Source organism: Calliphora vicina, unplaced genomic scaffold, assembly GCF_958450345.1.
Source record: "Calliphora vicina unplaced genomic scaffold, idCalVici1.1 scaffold_18, whole genome shotgun sequence".
Taxonomy (NCBI): domain Eukaryota; kingdom Metazoa; phylum Arthropoda; class Insecta; order Diptera; family Calliphoridae; genus Calliphora; species Calliphora vicina.
In genome coordinates, this window is record NW_027052672.1 from 310961 (window position 1) to 331774 (window position 20814).

A 20814-nucleotide genomic window follows, 5' to 3' on the forward strand; every position below is an offset into this window, starting at 1 on the left:
ACAAAAATTATATAAAAACAATGTTTTGTACGAGGAGCCCTTCCCAAAAATTGTAATTTGTATAGTAGTGTAATTAATAAAAGATTGTTAAAATTAAATTTACATAAAATATTTGTTTTATACAATTTAAATGCAATGTATAATAATAAATTTAAATGTGGGTAATTCCTTATCAAATGGTATATTCAATAATAAAAAAACTATTACGAATTATTACAAATTGATTTTGTTATCAAAACAAATTTAAAATTTTTCTGTCATAGTTTTTTGTTATTGAACAGACCAAAAATTTAAAGGTTTACCCCCAGTAACACGAAGGCTGGTTATGTATTAACTAATAGTTATACTGACAGTTTTCATACAAAAATAATTTTAACCGACAGTATAACTATTAGTTAAGGCATAACCAGGCTTCGTGTTAATGGGGGTTAGCAAGATATATTTTTAAAAGCTTAAAATTAACAACTAATAATAATGACTTAAAGTTTTAAAAACAATTTATTTTATTCATTCTGTTGATCAGCATTTAATGAAGACCACTTATAACTGAGCAGTTACATCAATATTACAAAATTCTTGAAGGACTTCGGCTGTCGCATGAACGAGAACGGGAACGAGGAGAACTATCACGACTACAACAACTGGAACAGTAGCAGCTAGAAACTTCTGATGGTAATTTGCGGTGATATGGTATAGGGCGTTTGCGGGCACTGTTTTAAAAAAAAGATATTGTTTTAATTATATTAAATTGTATAATTTAGATTCTATTGTAATCATTTAGATTCCAGTGAAATAAAATTAAAAAGGAAACTTACCAACATAACTAAAACTTAATATAAAATGTTTAACAAAACATCTACTGCAAATTAAAAATGGAAATAAATACTATTTACGCTTACCAATGAAATGAAAAAAGAAAGAAATAATTTATGTAAATATACTGCATATTTTATTTATATAATTTACAACGAATTTATCAAGTATACAAATAATAATGAATTAAAACTTATAACCATTTTAAAAAACGTTGTGCAATTATATGAATTAAAATTATAAAAACACATATGTATTAAGCAAAATAATATTAACAATAAATCATTGTTTAATCAATGTCTTCTATCTCGACTTGCTGAATATCGGCTACAATAAGAAAAATATTATAAAGAAATTAATAAAATAAACAATCACAAATCAAAAAGAAAATTAAAGAAAAAAATATTTCAAATTGTTTCTTATATTGCCCTTATAACAGTTTTTTTTATAATTTTACCTAGTAATACGACGACGATCCAGAAAACTAGGTGACCCACGGCGTCGAGGTATTGAAGGAGAACGGGTACCAGAACGAGAAGAACCGAAACTACTGCTGTAAGATTGGAAACGTTTGGAAAAAATATTTAGTTAAATTTATTAAATTAATGTTATAATACTGATATTTTTTGATCATTGCATAGTTAATTTTTTTCAAATGATCGTGAAATTAAAAATATTATTTGTATGTTAAATTTAAAATTCGTGAATAGGTACAAATTGTATGTCAATTTATCGTTTTTTTCTTTTGCTGGTGAATACAAAACTTGCAGTAAAGAAAAATTCTTTCGCACGAACATGAACATGTGTGTACATTTTGTGGAATGTCTATAAAATGTTTGTGCGACCGAAAATAGTATTTCATTGCAGTCATAAAAACCAAATTTAACAAGTGTGAACAAATATTTAAAGACAAAATTTTGTATACATACATACACGTACTGTGTACGTAATATGTAATATTCTAAATTAAAACTAGTTTTAAGTTTAAATTAATTATTACACCGTACTACAAAAAGAGAAAAAAAAATCCTTAGACACGAACCTGATGATATACGTATGGTGATCCTCTGTCCTTTTTAAAGGACTCCAAAGTTTCAAAGAATTACATTTTTCAAAAAATATTTAAAAATACTCCTGCTGATCCAACAATGACAAATATTATGTCAAATGAACAAGAAGAGTTGTAAAATATTTTGTATTATCTTTTTTTTATCCTGTAAGGATCAAAAGATGTCAAAAATGTCCTTTAAAATTGTTATCATTTTATATCCTTTAAGATTGCCAATAAATTCCTTTTAAAAAAACAGTGCGTTAAAGACCCAAATATTCTATACTAAGTCAAAATTTCATCCTTTATATATATAAAGTTCAAATTAAAATATAAAAAAAATATTATTAGTATACAAAAAAGTTTTATTAAGAAAAGTATGTACATGTTTATAGGTTCAATGGGTTAGGGCTGATGTTTGCAACACACAAAAATATTGTCCTAGCTCCCACCTTAAAGCATACCAAACTGCTCAGGATCACTGAGTCGAATAAGCGATGTTCGTCCGTCCGTCCATGTAAACCTCGTAATCAAACTACAGGTCGAATGTTTAAAGATAATTCAACAAAATTTGGCACAAACCTTTATATTGCCCCAAAGACAAAGCCTATTGAATTTGGTTAGAATCGGTCCATTATTTCTCCTAGCCCCCATACGATTGCTTTATTTTAAAATAGTTAAGCTCTCATGAATATCTTAATTATAAACATATTCAAACCAAATTCAGCACAATTAAGTTTTATATAAGCCGAACTCTGACGACCAAATTTTGTAACGATCGGTCAACAAGGTTCCAAAGCTCCCATGTAAGCAACATTCTCAAAAATGTCATTAATATGCATAAATCTCTGAAATATATCAGTATCCAAACAAAATTCATCACAAATATGTTTCATATATTCGCAAAGCACAGTGCAACAGTGAAAAAAATACACGATCATGACTATATAGGTTCGGGTAAAACCCTATACTCAGTTTGTTAATTTTGGTGACCGATTTTTTTTTATGGCCCCCCAAAGTTTCTGAAAATTAGTGGGGCCTCCAAAAAAGGTGTCATCAGTTTTTGGTTAACAGCTAATTCAGACTTTGTGATACGGCTTAACTTTATATGGCAATAATATAGCTAAGAGTCCGCCAAATAAATCTTGTTAAATTTTTTTTCCAAAAAATAGCTTTTTCGTGCACTTTTGTTGAAAAAATATAGGAAGACATTTTTTTTTTTACTTTTTTTAGAATAACTAATATAACCTAATTTTTCAGTAACAATATTTAGCAAAGTTGTAGCTACGGTAAAGTTGAACAACTCTTGAGAACATATCAATGCATTCTGAACGTGTCTAGTCACTCTAAATAGCACATAAAAATCACTTTGTACCTTAACAATTTTCGTTTTTACTATTAGTATGATCAAGTCCACACTTCTATGTTGTGCTGTATTATATACTCGGCTGAGGTGTTCGCAATGGGGATCAGTGAGTGGACCCTCAATGTCACACATTTAAAAAAAATCGCCAAAAAGCCATTTATGATCCGAATGAGCTGAAATTTAAAATTGAGAAGGTCTACAAAAATATGCTTTTATCTGTAGGTTATCTCTTTCAGTTCAAGAGATATTTAGTTTTTTTTTTAAATTTTGATCGATCATTATTTTGTATTTTATATATGATGGGACTACGAAAGGTCGAAATTTGTTTTTTATATATGACGTATAATTGCGATAAAATTCTAAAGAAAATAAAACAAACCTGATAACAATTATTTCGTCCCTATAAAAGTTACACGCATCCAAAGTTGAAGCATCTTTTTATATATTTCAACTTTGTATGCGTGTGTTTTTTAAGTTTTTTCCCAAAAAAGTCCCCATATTTTTTCTTTTATAAAAAACTAATTTTCTTCGTGGCTATATACACTTTTCTATGATCTGGAAAGAGAACTTACTGCAAAAAACGCATAAATTTGACTAACTTAAGCGTACATTGTAGCCCCCAGCCCTATCCAAACTTGGCCAATTTTGAAACAAAATTTTAGGTTTGAGTAAAAAATTCTAAAAACGCAAAGCACCGATCCTCAAAAACTCGTCATATTTGTATAGCCCTATATATTGTTTATACACACACAAAACGTTTTTACTATCATACTGTAAATAACGTCAAAGTGGGCTATTTTCTAAAAGAAACTCAGTTTTTGGAACACATTCCCCGTTTTAGGAATTTCGATGTTTGTGAACAAAGAATGGCAACATTAGTGATGCCATTGACTTAAGAACATTTAGATCTATATCATTTCCAAACTTTATTGTGATGTCTGTAACTGTTCAAATTTTACATTAATTCAAAGTTTTTATTTTTCTTGATGGAAAATCACCATTTTATAATATTGTTAGTTTTTAAGGTAAAATACGTCCAAAAAAAAACAAAATTAATTCATTTCACTAAAATGTCAATCTCCAAGTCATAAGGTTTCCACCGATATCAAAAACTTATATAAAAAGCTTATATTTACTCTTCAGAAGCTCCACAAACCTTGCCTACTTTCAAACAATTTTTATGTTTTTTCATATCTTGCATCATGCCGGTCTTGCGTGATCAAGATTGGATAAAGTGCTGCGCCCGGATCATACCGATGATGATTTGCCCATTCTTCGTTATTCCAGCACAATAGAGAAATATACACTCGACATACATTTTTAACAAAAATTTTTTGTTTTAGAGTCAAAAAATAGTAAAAAACTAAAAATTTTAAGCTATAAAGTGATTTTTGACAGCTATTTAGAATGCCTAGATATGTTCGGATTGCATTGATATGTTCACAAGAGTTATTCAGATTTACCGTAGCTACAACTTTGCAAAATATTGTTATTGAAAAATTAGGAGTCCCTGGAAGTTATTCTAAAAAAAGTAAAAAAAATGTTCTTCCTATATTTTTTCAACAGAAGTGCACGAAAAAGCTATTTTTTGGAAACAAAGTTTAACAAAATTTATTTGGCGGACTCTTAGCTATATTATTGCCATATAAAGTTAATTCTGAATTAGCTGTTAACCAAAAACTGATGACACCTTTTTTGAGGCCCCACTGATTTTCAGAAACTTTGAGGGCCCATTAAAAAAATCGGTCACCAAAATGGGCAAACTGAGTATAGGGTTTTACTACCCTTTGGTAGTAGAGTCGAACCTATACTGTCATGATCTTGTGTTTTTCCAAAAGTCTTCATTTGTTGCATAGTGTAATTAGTCATAGCTCCCATATAAGGCCCACTACCGAAAATGTTGGTATTCAAATAAGATTCAACACAAATAAGATTCATATCAAAAGAAAACTCTTTATAATAATATACTCGGTGTAGGGTATCATATGGTCGGGCTTACCCGACTTTACCATTTTACTTGTTTATTAAAAAGTATTCTTCGTTGCTTTTCACAACGGTTTTTGTTATATTTTTCGAATGAAATATTAAAATAAAATATAAAAAATCAAGTAATGCTAATTTAAAATATTATTTAACACTTAAGTAGTGAAGATAGAAGGATGAAATTTTGATATGTGGTATTCAATATTTGGATCTTTAACTCACTATTTTTTTTTAAAAAATTATTGGAAATCTAAAAGGATATTAAAGGATACAAATTTGAAAGGACATTTTTGACATCTTCTGATCCTGACAGGATAAAATAAAAATAATACGAACTATTTTAGAACTCTTCTTGCTCATTTGACATCAAATTTGGCATAGTGGAATGATCAGAAGTATTTTAAAACATTTTTTTTTTTAAATGTACTCCTATGAAAATTTGAAGTCCTTTTAAAAGGAAACAGGATCACGAATTGAAATGAAAAACTGAAAACGCAGTTTTTCTCCATTTAATTAATAGTTTTAGACGTATATCATCCGGTTCGTGTCTAATATTGTAATAACTTACATAACATTTTTATTAAAAAAATCAATAATTGTATACATCGCACTTGATCAACAAGAGGGTATTAACTCAAAATTTTAAAATTAGCAGTAGTGGTTAAAAACTGTTTCTGGTTACATTTTAAGAGAATTTGAAAATACGAATACATCATAGTAAGCAAATTTCATTTGAAAATATGTTTACATTGTATTTCTCTTAAATTTGTTCCAATTATTGCAAAAAAAATAATAATAATAAATTTTTTGAGTTAATACCATTTTTCTGAAAAAATGGTAAGAATTTTTTTCTAAAAACAGTCACATTTCGAATTAAAATCATGAAGTAAAACAAATTTTATCAACAAAACAGTATCAACTCAAAATACAACGAAATTTATATAAAACAATTCGATTATTTTTAACTTGAATAAAGGCTCAAATCAAATAATACATTTTTTATGAAAATATACGATGCATTTCAAAATAATACCTTTTTGTTGATATGAAAGTAGTCACTACATTATCACAAAGATGGTCTCAAATGTGGTTTTCGAGATGAAAGAGTAATCGGAATATCTTGAAATATTTACAGTAGATAGATATTGCTGTTGTTAGTCGATTTCTTGCAAAAAGTGAAATTTTAAAAATTTTGAGTTAATACGCTCTTGTTGATCAAGTGCGACATATTCACCCCTATCGGCAATAACATGTGAAATTTTGTTCCCATGAAATATTCATTTCCCTCGAAGGGAAAATTGCTATCGGGAATATCACGATGAACTTTACATTCACAATAGTTGATTTTGTTCGTAACAGCTGTTTATTGTTTACAAAATTCCATCTAAAAATTTCACAACAAGGGGAATTTTTTCACATGAACAAAGTTGATGATCGAAAAAAGGAAAAGGGAAAATATTTCATGTGAAATATTGATTCGCGATAGGGGTGATTATTTCGGTTCTGTTAAAATTTATTAGTCATACCTCCATTTTCTCAATATCTGGTTATCGTTTTTCGAAACGACAAACCTCCAATTAACATTTTTTTGTATGAGAACTGTCAGTTTATCGTCACGATAAAGAATAACCAGAGATTGTGGGCCATTTTCTCATTAGGTGATTATCTTTATTCCCAGCGAAAAACTGCTGATTAAAGAAATTTGGTTTTCTCAATGTCTTATTTGCTTCTATTCTATCGCAAAGCTAATCGGACCTTCTGCCAATTATTTATTTATCGTACAGATAAATTCAATCAGCTGACTTCTGTTCATAGTTTTTATGTTTGTAAACAAAATTAAATAGATTTTAGAAAAAATGTTTAATAGAGGAATTAACATTAATTTGATGGAGGATGAACTCGAAGAACATAAGTTCCAAGTTTATCATGCCAGGCATAACTACCTGGCAGACATGGAGGATAATGAATTTTTAAAAGATTCCGTCTGTCAAAGTCGACATTTAAAATGGTTCTTGATATGATCACCGACAAAATTTCCTCAATGACAGACAGAAATCAGAAATGTTAAAAATTCGATTTTTGGAAATTCCTAATAACACAAACGAAAACAAAATGTATTTTTTGCCATTTCACACACATAAATCATAAATGACATTAACACACAGCAAAATTCCTAGAATTGGTTAAAGGAAACCATCCTTTAAAAAATGCCGCAACAATTCATTATATTTTTTATTACTTCTGTCAATGAAAATCTTATTACAATACATAATTGCAAACGCAATGCACATTTTTTTTACTTCATAAAAACCATAATCAATAACCGTACAAAATTCCAAAGTAATTAAGATTGAAACAGTTATGTTGAGTAAAAATATATATGTATGTATGTATATGGATATAATTAATTATGTACCTGTTATTAATTTATTTCAATATGGTATGTAATTATGTAATCTTAATCTTAATATGTAATCTTAATTAAGTAAAAAAATAAAAATGTAGCTGTGCTGTCGTCAAAATAATCGTCTTCATATTAACGTGTGCATTTTTGACAGATTGAAGTTGGTAGCCTGCTGCCTTGAATGTGTTTAATGCATTGAACTACAATTTTGTTTGTTTACGATTCATCAGTAAACATATTATATTGTTTACTGATGAATCGTAAAAAACATACATACATATATATCTATTACGGTTATTGGCCCTAGAACCACGCGATGGCGAATGCTGTGATATTTGCGAAAAAAAAAATTTCGGGTCATTTTAGAATAAAAACCTCAGCTACAAAACCGATTTTTTTAAATCTCCCAAAAAAAATTACATTCAATGTAAATATTAAGGTTATTCATTTAAAAAAAATGGAAAATTAAACTCTGATTTTCTTGAACAAAATTCCACAAAAAAAATACAACTTTTTTTAGATTTTTTTCTTGTTTTTGTTTTTTAAAAGTGTAATTTTCAGAGTGTAATTTTCCATTTTTTTGAAATGAATACCCTCATTTTATTAATGAAGTAAAATAGTAAAGTGAAAAATTTTGTTTAATTATTAAAAAACTTTTTTGACAACCGCGAAAAAGTAATGCCATTATCTTCTATATATGTATATAAAAATGGATGTTTGTATGTGGGTATGTATGTATGTATGTTCCGAATGAACTCAAAAACGGCACGACCGATTTTGATGAAATTTTCAGGGCATCTTCAGAATAGTCTAGCGGGTAACACTGTATGGTCAGATTTTTGATTTTCGGTCTGTGGGCGGAGGGGCGTGGCATTATCAAATTTTTACATTATACCGCTAATGCCATCTATATATATAAAAAACGGCTGGACCGATTTTGATGCAATTTTCAGGGAATCTTCAGAAAAGCCCAGCGGTTATCACTGTACAGACAGATTTTTGATATTAGGTGTGTGGGCGGAGGGGTATGTAAAAATCCAATTTTTACATTATACCGCTAATGCCCTATATTTCATAAAAATGGATGTGTGTATATATGTTCCGTATGGACTCAAAAATGGCTGGACCTATTTTGATGATATTTTAACGGTGTCTTCAGAAAAGCCTTTTAGGTAACAGCGTAAAGTCAGATTTTAATTTTCTGTCTGTAATAAACAATTTGGTTTGCTTATAGGGTCATGAATAAGATATTTCCATACTGAATTTTTGAATTCATTGGAACCAGCCGAAATGCCACTACATGTATTGACATTGAAAGTTGATTCACCGACTTTGTCGGACACTGCATATTAAAATCGAGATCGATATGCAATATAAAACAGATGTTTTCTAAAGGCCAGCAACGCGGACAGGGTTATAGGACTTAACCTAAAAAAAGGCAGAATGATTTTAGAATTGATTACGAAACGGAAATTTTAGGGTCTAAAATATTAACTTAGATTAAACTTGTGTTGAAAGTGATGGCGAATGTGATTTTGAAACGGTCGTCGAAAGTAATATTGAGGATGACATTTATAATGATTACGTTGATCGGGATGAAATTTGCACCAAGGTTAGACCTATTGGATAGTAATTCAGACACAATTTTTCGACAAGATAGGTCGAGAACTCTCTGAGTTTTTTTGCTTAAAAGAAAGCTTAGTTGTTTTCCTTTAAGTCCTATTTGGTCACTCGAATCCCACTAAGCGACCAAAAATATCTTAAAGGAATGGACATTAGCTTTCTATTGGAAAAAATTTCGATTTTTCAAAAAAAAATTTGTATACACACTTGAGCCTCAGCACTAGCAATACAAAATACACAAACAACTTTGTCTTATTTTTTTGTCGTTCTTCACTGAATGCACGCATGTTGAAAGCAACAACACTTTCGAATGCTTTGCTGGTAAACATTAACGACTGCGATCATCCATGTAGATTTTGTTTTTGTTTATCGTATGCTATTTTAAAAATGTGTGTGTTGAAAGTGAGTTTTTTTTCTTTTTTCTTTGTATGAATTGGTTTTTAGCAACAACAAATATTGAATAAAAAGTAGCTTTTCTTTAAATGTATTGGTGTTTACTCTTCCATAAGGACCCTGCAGTTCATTGCACTAGTTCCGCTACGTCGAATTCGTAGGCCACTAAGAACTACTACTAGTGAATTTTCAACCCACTCGCAACGTTATTGACTGGTGAATTTAACACGGGGATGTCATTGCAAGTGGTCGATTGGCACATTCTGCATAACACTTCACTATTAAATTCAATAGTGAAAATACTCCAGCATTTGAGAAAAAAAGAAAAAATAAAATTTTCTGAGAGCGGGGTTGAACACATAACCTCTCGTTTTCTAGTCAAATGCAGGGCTGTCAGATGTGGCGATTTCTCGCCAAACGTGGCGATTTCTCGCCAAACGTGACGATTTCTCGTCAAACGTGACGATTTCTCGCCAAACGTGGCGATTTTTCATTGCCTTTGGCGACCAAAATTTCCAATTGGCGACATGGCGATTTTTTGGCGATTTACAGACTAGTTGGCGATTTATTTGGCGATTTTTAACAAATTATTTGTTTTTCTTGAAATAATTTCTTTGATATTTATTAACCCAATAATTAATAATTAAAATTAATCACGTATTATCTGATCATATGGATGCAGGTAGCATACACGATCAAATAGTTTGAACAATATTATTTTTTATGGAAATTTTCCGTAGTTCAAAATTCATTAACTTTATTTAAATCCAAAAGTATCTGCAGGGGAATATGAATTGTAATGGTCAAAATTAGCATATATCAATTAAACTTAGATCTTTAAAGGTGAAATTTCAAAAATTTGTTAGATTTTTGGCCACAAGTTTACAATTATTGCGATGCAGCTGGAATTGTTACCAACCAGCAACGCTTACGTAATAAAATTCAATAAGAACTTTTAGATTCATTGATAAGAATAATAAGTTATAGGTATGAATGTTAATAAATTGTGTTGCAATTGATTTCAGCCTCCAGATAAACTCCAGTGATAATGAAACTGTAATTAATTTTTGAAAAAAAAAACTTTTGATATCAATTTAATATAAAAAACTAATGCACTAGATTTAAACCGAAATAAATTGACTTTATAATTCATAAAATATGAATGTAGAATTTCAAAAAAATTATTTTGGCGATTTTTGGCGATTTTACGTTTAGCTTTTGGCGATGGAGGTAAAAAAAATCTGACAACCCTGGTCAAATGCTCTAACCACTAAACCACAGAGCTCTTATTTGTACTGCTCTCTAATTGTTATTAAGAATAACATGTTAGTCTACTCTCTATTTTTGCATTTTCTACATCATCACTGAGAATGAAAACACAAACGGCCACATTCAGCATTACATGTGGCCATCGAAGTGGTATATTTTAGAAGATTTTATTTTTCTTGAACTTACCCAGCAGTTTGAAAAGTGCCAATTGGAAACCTTGCACTAGCTAAATTACTACTTGTACAACTAACTAGTTCGATGTGGCTGCTAAAGTGGTAGTTAAATGGTTATCATTTGCACTACATTTCACCAGCATATTCAGTAATAAGCAATAGTCAGCTATGTGTCATAAGTTTTTGAAAATAAATTCAAGAAAAATAAAATCCTCTAAAATATACCACTTCGATGGCCACATGTAATGCTGAATGTGGCCGTTTGTGTTTTCGTTCTCAGTGATGATCAGTGTGACCAGGTCTCAAAAATTTTTGCAGCTAAATCCTAGCCAAAATAATGCTAAAAAAAAAATGCTAAATGGATTTTTAAATGCCAAAAAAATGCTAAATTTTTTTTAATAATATTATGAAGAAATTCTTCACTATTTGTACCGATGTTTCTACAAATTATGTTTGATTATATAAATAAAACAACATCGAACTCAAAAACAAAACAGTAAATTAAAATTATAAAACAAAAATTAAAACTATATATTTTTCAGTCTTTATACATATGTATATGTAAATAGATATGTCATCATATATAAATACATAAAACAATTTTGGACAAAAGCGACCATTAATTCATGTAACATTTTATATATTTTATATGTTCTAAAATGTCATAAAACTAAAAAAAAATTTGATATTTAATAGCATTTGTACTTCACAAATAAATTGGTTTAAACAAAAATAATAACTTTTGGCTACATATTAAATACTTCATCAAAAGTGGATTATTCACTTTCTGAGGGCTCTGTTATAATATATGGGGCATTTCACGTCAAGTGAACCAACTTTTGAAATCGATGTCTTCCGATCGCGATGAAATTTGCACCAATGTTAGTTCTATTGGATAGTAATTCGGACACCATTTTTCAACAAGATCGGTCAAGAACTCTCTGAGTTATAGGAGGTCAAAATTTGACATTTTGGCCAAACAGGTGTTTTTTTTTATCCATATAACTTATTACCTATTGTTCTTAGCAAAATGTGTCAAAAACTTTGACTTTTTTTTAAAAAATGGACCCATTTTTTAATTTTTTTTTGCTCAGAAGAAAGCTTATGTGTTTTCCTTTAACACCCTTTTTGTCGCTTAGTGGGATGCGAGTGGGATATCTATAAAAAAAATGTTTTGTAACTCAAGACATACAATTTTTTACTTTTTTTTGAAAAATCAAAAACCTTTTTGACTTTTTTTTCCAAAATGGACTCTTTTTTTATTAATTTTTTTTCTCAAAAGAAAGCTTAGGTCTTTTCCTTTAAAACCTTTTTGGTCGCTTAGTGGGATGCGAGTGGGATATCTATCAAAATAAATGTTTTGTAACTCAAGACAAAGGTTTTTAAATTGATTTTTTTCAATTTTTTTCATATTTGTGTGTAAACCTTAAAAATTAAACTTACGCAGAGAAACTAGACACATTAGCCTTTCCGATGGTATGTAACATACCCAACTAAAATTTCATAGCCTCGATACTGTAATACCCATAATATGTTAACCTCAGGAATAAAAATCACTTTTTTTCTATGGAAATGTTGAATAATTTAATTTTGTTATTTATTTGTAATAATAATTAATTTAGTAAAATTTAATCTTAATCACAATAGATCAATTTATATAATTCGGTCCTCATTAGTGTTTATAAACCGGTTAACCGAAAAACCGGTTTTTCTTCGAAATCTCGGTTTTTTGCGAACCGGTTAATTTAAAATGTTGATTTTCGGTTAACCGGTTTATCCGGTTTTTATCACTCGGTTAACCGGTTTTTAAAATTTGGGACTAAAATTAATAAATCTCACGTTTTTGTTCATTTTTAATATTTATTGTATACACATTATTGGTCTTATTTGAAACCTAAACTGCTGATTTACAATACAAACCTCTTTAGATTAATATTTTTAAGAATTTCAATGATTCTAATTAGTAGAGGACGATGAGTTTGCTTTAAAACTTTTTCAGAATAAATTTCACATAATGAAACTATTAAAAATTAAAATTAAATTCCGCATAATTCTATAAGTTTTGGCTAAATCTTACTAATGATTCATTAAAAACTTAGTGATGATTTTACCAAACGTTAAATTGAATTCGATGTACATACCTTCTTGAAAAAAATTGACCTCATAAGATTTTCAGAAATATTACAGGAAAGACAAAAAACGTTCTAAAATCCATAATTTGAAATATTTATGAAATCTGAAATGGAGTTTTTTTTAAAATGACAAATAATCGCAGCTAAGAGGAAGTGCGTTTGCATCTTATAGGTCGTTTTTTGGGACTTGTAACATTTCATATCAGAAAGTCGAGGTGATAATAAATTTAAAAATTATCAAATATTTAATTAAAAAAGTGATTTACATTTTTTGGTTTTAACTTAATGAATAAACCAATCATTTAAACAAGTATTATATATTTAGTAACATATTTATACTCAATTCCATTTGACTGAGATAATAATTTTGAAATTTTTACAAAATAAATGGATATATTTATAGATATTTAATATTAACCATTCCTGACTACTAAATATTAAAAAGTTTTAAAGCTGTATATACTTTATTGGACATTTTATGTTTTCTACACATATATGACGGTTAACCGGTTTAACCGGTTTTTTCGATGTCGGTTAACCGAAAAACCGGTTTTTTAAAAAAGGCCAATTTTCGGTTAACCGACAAACCGGTTTTTTAAAAAGTCGGTTTTTTATAAACACTAGTCCTCATGTAAACGCTTAAAAGCCTCGCAAACTGTGCAATCTGTGCATTTTTACACTCTCGCAAATGAAATGTCAAAAAATGTATGGAAATTCGTTTGCACAACTCCGATAAGTTTGCGCGACAATTTAGACTCGCAAACTTGAATTTATTGTGCATTTGATGAATCAGCTGCTTTTGTTTACTTTTATTTATAAGAAATAAAAATCAAATAAAATATAAAAATGTTGTGCATGTGAAAATTGTGTAACTTTGGAACAGAATGATTGTATTAAATGACATTGTGTATGAAAACATTAACCAACAGCTAGAACATAAACAAAGTCTACCAAACTATGTATACCACCGTTTGTTCCAAAGATTTAACTTTCATTCAACATTTTAAAATTAAAATTTATACAATTTGAAAAAAAATTATTAAAGCTTTTGTTGAATTTATGTATTTTTATTTGACAAATATAAATTTTCTGTATAAACTTGCACAAAATTGAAAAGGTGGGTTCATGAAACATGTCGCGCAAATTTGCACAAATGGGAAACTTAAGCGTTTAAATGAGTACCCTTAATAACTATTTTTACACTTAATTTATGAAGTTTTTAAATTTTCAATTATCCATACTTTTATCCTCCTTATTTGTCACCTTTATTAGCTGCTTTTTTTTTGTCAATCCTTTCTTGGCGTTATTAGATTCAGCTACTGATTTCGCTGCTGGCTTCTTTTTTGGCTTTGGAAAGAAATCGCATTGAGTAGATGCAGAAAACTTTTTTAATTTGAGTCTTCCATCGACAAGCGGTATGAAAGCATGGTATTGAGCAGTGCCATCGATTGTTACCGCAGCATCGAATCTGCTCTTTAGTGTTTTCAATGTTTCCTCATGATCCTCTTTGCTACTAAAAACTATTTTAGTTTCTTTACAATAATTCTTTGCCCAATGGAATAAAGCAGTCGCATCTAAGATGCGATCTTGATGAGAGCACTGGAGGCTATACTTCGCTGCATTTCTTTTGAGGTTTGCTCCAATACCATCACATGCTCCTTTACCATGAGCAGTAGGATGAAAATGCCACTCAGCTGGCATTCCAAAATCTTTTTCATGAGCTGTAAGATTTGCGAAGCTACTTTTGTTTTTAAAATGTTGACGAGCTCCGTCCGAAACGTAGTATACCTTTTCTACTGTAAATTTTGATTTTAGATAATTTAGTATTATCTTCTGGTACTCATAAACTGCAACGGTGTCATGTTTTAAATCGTCGGATATGATTGCCATACTTTTGTGTTCCAGGTTTTCTTCTTTCATGTAGTAAATAACTACTGTGAATATAGTTGATTGGTCGTTATTGAAGTGGAATGCTTGTATGGAATCCTGAAGAACATATTTATAGTTCTCTGCGAAATCAAATGAAATAATGAATTCACCAGACTTCAAATGTGTTTTCAAGTCCTTGAAGAATGACCACTGCTCTTTGACTAAAAAGTCATGGGTTCTCAAATTTAGCAATCCTCTACACAGTTCTTCCACAAAATCATCCACATTTAAAATTATGGTTTTCAGTGTGCATCTTTCAGTCTGAAGCCAAGATTCAAATTTTAACTCCTCAATACATTCTCGATCAAAAGAGTTGATTAAATTTTCTTTGATGGATGTGGTTTCCGGGCAATTCGAACATTCACCTAAGTGGCAAGAAGTTGTAGCATTAGGGCACATAGTCAATTTAAGGCAATCGCTGTAATGGTGTAAATCTTCTGATGAATCATCTTTTAAGTAATTTAAGTTGATTTCCTTCAACGTCAATTTAACATTTTCATGGTAAATACAAACACATACTGTGTGAGTTCCGCTGCTTCCTGCCAAAACGCAATGTTTTGGCCTCAGTTGTGTAAATTTTGTGAATCCAATTTTGACATCCTCGTATTCAGATTGAAATGTTGCGATTCGTACAGACATCCAGTCTTTCATCCCTGGCATCAGGCGACTCATATCATCTCGCTGATAAAACTGAGTTATTAGAGATTTAGTATCGCACTCCAAAGTTTTTCCCTTCTTTTTGTTTGGGAGTGTGAGAATCCCATGCTCAGCAACCAATTGTTTAGCAATTCTTGCTTTTCGTTGAGACGTTCCAAACTCAGTCATTGTTTTTGCAGAACTCCATGTTCTTGGAGCAAGCGTGAGAAGTTGAATTCTTTCAGCTTCACTCTGTGACGTTTTGTATTTCTCTTTTATTTGTTCAAGAACTTCTACTGCATCCTTATGGTATTGGTTTCGACACTCATTCGTTGAATTTGAAAAGTTAGAATAACCATCATCATCAACAGTTCTGTCTTCATTCTCGGAATTACTTTTGTCTTCATCTGGAATAACTTCAACGCAAGGCTCATTACTATTCAAATTCGGTAATTCGTTCAACTTTCCGAGCTCTTTCCTGCATGATCCACAAATTTTCAATCGTTTTGACAGCGTAGGGAATTTTTTTAATAAGCCGTCGGAAATATTTCGCATATCTGATGATCTGTGCTTTATTTTGTTAAAGGGATTAAAACAAAAAGACGAATAAATTTCATTTTCAACCTTAGCCTTTTTAGAAGTCGTAGACATTTTGAATTTTGTAAGTATTTATGTAAATAACACACGTCTTAACTTTAACGCTGTTTCTAAAAAACTGATTTCCGTATGTCTTCAGAATGACAATAAATAGTTTTTTAAGATCATATAGGTAGTACGTTTTAATGAATGAGTCTAAAATATTTTATTAGGGTCAAGAAGGGCTTACATACTAAAGTACCTAGTTTAACCAAATGTTACAAATAATAATAAAAATAAACCACCATATAAATAACCTACCTGTCAACTTCTACCTCTCTTCTAAAGTCAAATGTCATAAAATAATAAATAAACTGGTACTTCGGAGAAGGGCCATAAAATATTTCCACTTGATTCCAAAAATTTGTTTCTGGGGCACCTGATATTTTAACAATGAAAATCACGTGCGCTGAAAACTACCTCTAGGATTGACTAAAAAAGCCGCAAGATACAAAACTCAGACAAATTTTGGGGGTGGAAAATTAATAGCGGTCGGCCTCATATTGCACCCCTCCAGTGGCTATTATCGGTCAGTTGTTGTGGTTTTTATTTTTAAGGTTTTAGAAACACTTACACACAAATATGAAAAAAATCAATTTAAAAACATTTGTCTTGAGTTACAAAACATTTATGTTGATAGATATCCCACTAAGCGACCAAAAAGGTTTTAAAGGAAAAGACCTAAGCTTTCTTTTGAGAAAAAAATTAATAAAAAAAGAGTCCATTTTGGAAAAAAAAAGTCAAAAAGGTTTTTGATTTTTCAAAAAAAAGTAAAAAATTGTATGTCTTGAGTTACAAAACATTTTTTTTTATAGATATCCCACTCGCATCCCACTAAGCGACAAAAAGGGTGTTAAAGGAAAACACATAAGCTTTCTTCTGAGCAAAAAAAAAAAATTAAAAAATGGGTCCATTTTTTTAAAAAAAGTCAACAAAGTTTTTGATTTTGCAAAAAAATTCAAAAATTTTAAATCTTGAGTTACAAAATATTTTTTTTGATAGATATCCCACTCGCATCCCACTAAGCGACCATATAGGTCGCTTAGGAAAAGACCTAAGCTTTCTTAAAAAAAATAAAAAAAAAAATAAAAAGGGCCCATTTTGAAAAAAAAGTCAAAAATATTTTTGATTTAAAAAAAAAAAAATCAAAAATATTTTATTAAATTTAATTTAATTTTTTTTTCGAAAGATTGCATAAATGTGTCTTGAGTTACAAAACATTTTTTTTTATAGATATCCCACTCGCATCCCACTAAGCGACAAAAAGGGTGTTAAAGGAAAACACATAAGCTTTCTTCTGAGCAAAAAAAAAAATTAAAAAATGGGTCCATTTTTTTAAAAAAAGTCAACAAAGTTTTTGATTTTGCAAAAAAATTCAAAAATTTTAAATCTTGAGTTACAAAATATTTTTTTTGATAGATATCCCACTCGCATCCCACTAAGCGACCATATAGGTCGCTTAGGAAAAGACCTAAGCTTTCTTAAAAAAAATAAAAAAAAAAATAAAAAGGGCCCATTTTGAAAAAAAAGTCAAAAATATTTTTGATTTAAAAAAAAAAAAATCAAAAATATTTTATTAAATTTAATTTAATTTTTTTTTTCGAAAGATTGCATAAATAGCTATCTAAACTATTTGGGACACATTTTGCTAAGAACAATAGGTAATAAGTTATATGGATAAAAAAAACACCTGTTTGGCCAAAATGTCAAATTTTGACCTCCTATAACTCAGAGAGTTCTTGACCGATCTTGTTGAAAAATGGTGTCCGAATTACTATCCAATAGAACTAACATTGGTGCAAATTTCATCGCGATCGGAAGACATCGATTTCAAAAGTTGGTTCACTTGACGTGAAATGCCCCATATATATTTGTATCACATTTTTGGAATAATTCATTAGTTATTTGAAAACTTTGGCAGCATTTATTCAATCTTTTCAATTCACATCTTCTATAGAGGAGTGAATTCATTGTATTTAATATTATTCTATTTCTTATTTTATTTTTTAAAAGATTCATTCCGCTAAATACACGTTCAACTTCTGCATTACTAAATGGCAAACCTAAAAATTTCATAACAAAATTGGACAATTCCTTGAAGGGATTTTCATTCACAGCATTCATAAACTTGTATCCAATTTCAAAATGGGTTTTTAGCTCCAGCCATTGAGTTTCTATACGATTTACAGCTGTTTCAATTGACAACCACCTGGTGTCACAGGCTCTTACAATTTTTAACACTAGGTCTACAACTGGCATGAAATGTTTAACATTAACACTGATGATGTTGGGTGTATACTCATCATTTTAGGCTTTTATCAATGTTTTAAAACGGTTGTTAAGCCATGTGTTTTAACATCTCGAAATTTCATTTCGTGTCTGTTGTAGACGGGGTGTAATATCGTCATTTAGTCGTGGTTACAATCAATCAAATTTTAATTGTAACAGGGGTGAAAATGAAAAATAAATTGAAGCTAGAAAATGCTAAACAAATTATTAGAAAATGCTAAAAAAAATGCCAAATGCTAAATCGAAAATTCGCAGCTAAATCAAAATAAAAAATGCTAAATCTAGCTGCAAAAATGCCAAAATGGTCACACTGGTGATGATGTAGAAAATGCACATGTTATTCTTAATAACAATTAGAGAGCAGTACAATTAAGAACTCTGTGGTATAGTGGTTAGAGCATTTGACTAGAAAACGAGAGGTTATGTGTTCAACCCCGCTCTCAGAAAAATTTATTTTTTCTTTTTTTTCAAATGGTGAAGTGTTATGCAGAGTGTGCCAATCGGCCACCCGCAATGACATCCCCGTGTTAAATTCACCAGTCAATAACATTGCGAGTGGGTTGAAAATTCACTAGTAGTAGTTCTCAGTGGCTAACTAATTCGACGTAGCGGAACTAGTGCAATGAACTGCAGGGTATTTTCAAAAACTAAAGACAAATATCTGACTATTGTTTACTACTGAATATGCTGGTGAAATGCCCAACCCAGCCACAGCGAAACGGCCCAAACGGCTGAAGCTAGAATCATGAAATTTTAACAGTGGGTTCCTCCCTGCCCAAAACTATCCGATAAGAAGGGATTTTTGGAAATTCGAACGTTTAGGGGGTAAAAAGGGGTAAATTCGGTAATCTTATATCTTCAAAACTAATAAAGATACAAAAAAACTTAAAATTGCATGTTACTTCATCTAAAAAATAAGCTGACAGGTGTTTCGTACTTTTTCGAAATTCGAAACTTTTAGGGGAGAAACGGGTAAAAACTGTATTTTGGTACTTTTTTGGCACCCTATGTATCTTTTAAACCAATAAACATATAAACAAATTTTAAAACGCGTTCTTTACTTATCAAAAAATAAAAAATCTAAGTTTGGTACTTTTTGGAAATTCGAACCCTTAAGGGATAAAAATTGTGTTTATTTTTGGTACTTTTTCATAAAATACGTTTTTCTATAATATGACATAGACATACGAATATTTTATTATGAACTCCCACCACGATGCAGATTTTTATTTGAATAAAATTTTACCACCGCAATGGGGATAAAAAAGGTACCAAAAAGGGGATAAAATCGGGAAAATACATTATATTTGAAATTATTAAGCCAATTTTGATAATTTTTTTAACGTTGGTTCCTGGATTCATACAAAAATTAACTAACAGGGTGTTATTTGGAACTCGAGTACCAAGGGCCAAATCCAGGTAAACAGTTTGGTACTTTTTTTAAAAACTATTTATTCTTGGGCACATTAACACAGATTTTAATATTTTGAGACAATTTTTGCAAAATGGAATATTTTTAAATTTCAAACTTGAGGGGCGTTCAAGGAAGAAAAGGAAAATTGGTAATTTTCTCCTAATGGTACTTTTTTAACATTTTAAATTATTTCAGTTATCGACATTAAAGTTAGCTGATATGTATCTGAGTGAAGTTAGTGTTAGGAATAGGGGATAATATATAGGTACCAAAATGTGTGAACTGAACTATAGGTACTTTTTTGTTCTTCTAATGGTACTTTTTTGAAATTTCTATAACAATGGATTTAGAAACATGAAATTAAACACACACGGTCCTAAGTGAGTGAGAATTCTAGGGGGAGACTTTTTGGTACTTTTTCTTTATTGGAATGGTACTTTTTGTAATTTCTTCACCAATGAACCTAGAAACATAAAATAGAGCTTATATATAAACCGAGTGAGTAGGAAACCACAAGTGTGGGTTTTTTGGTACTTTTTCTATATTCTAATGGTACTTTTTTGAATTTTCTATAACAATGAACTTAGAAACATGAAATTAAACATATATGGTCCTAAGTGAGTGAGAATTCTAGGGGGATACTTTTTGGTACTTTTTTTTATTCGATTCGTACTTTTTGTAATTTCTTCACCAATGAACCTAGAAA

The 20814-nt window shown here is 30.0% G+C and overlaps 1 protein-coding gene across 6 annotated transcripts in view; it reads right to left on the reverse strand.

Annotated features, from left to right (window-relative positions):
• Positions 1-479: 479 nt before the first annotated feature.
• The window catches only part of Srrm234 (Serine-arginine repetitive matrix 2/3/4), a 208071-nt gene continuing 187736 nt past the window's right edge, over positions 480-20814 (reverse strand). For 2 of the 6 annotated variants that reach the window (XM_065514914.1, XM_065514912.1), the window contains exons 11-12: positions 1271-1363; positions 480-710 (exon numbers count right to left, since the gene is read on the reverse strand). In XM_065514914.1, coding sequence (XP_065370986.1) covers positions 566-710; positions 1271-1363 — 238 coding nt within the window. In that variant the 3' untranslated portion in view covers positions 480-565. Of the gene's footprint in view, positions 711-926; positions 1141-1270; positions 1367-20814 lie in introns of those variants that run through there. The other 4 variants (XM_065514913.1, XM_065514911.1, XM_065514916.1 and 1 more) reach the window with 3 other exon arrangements.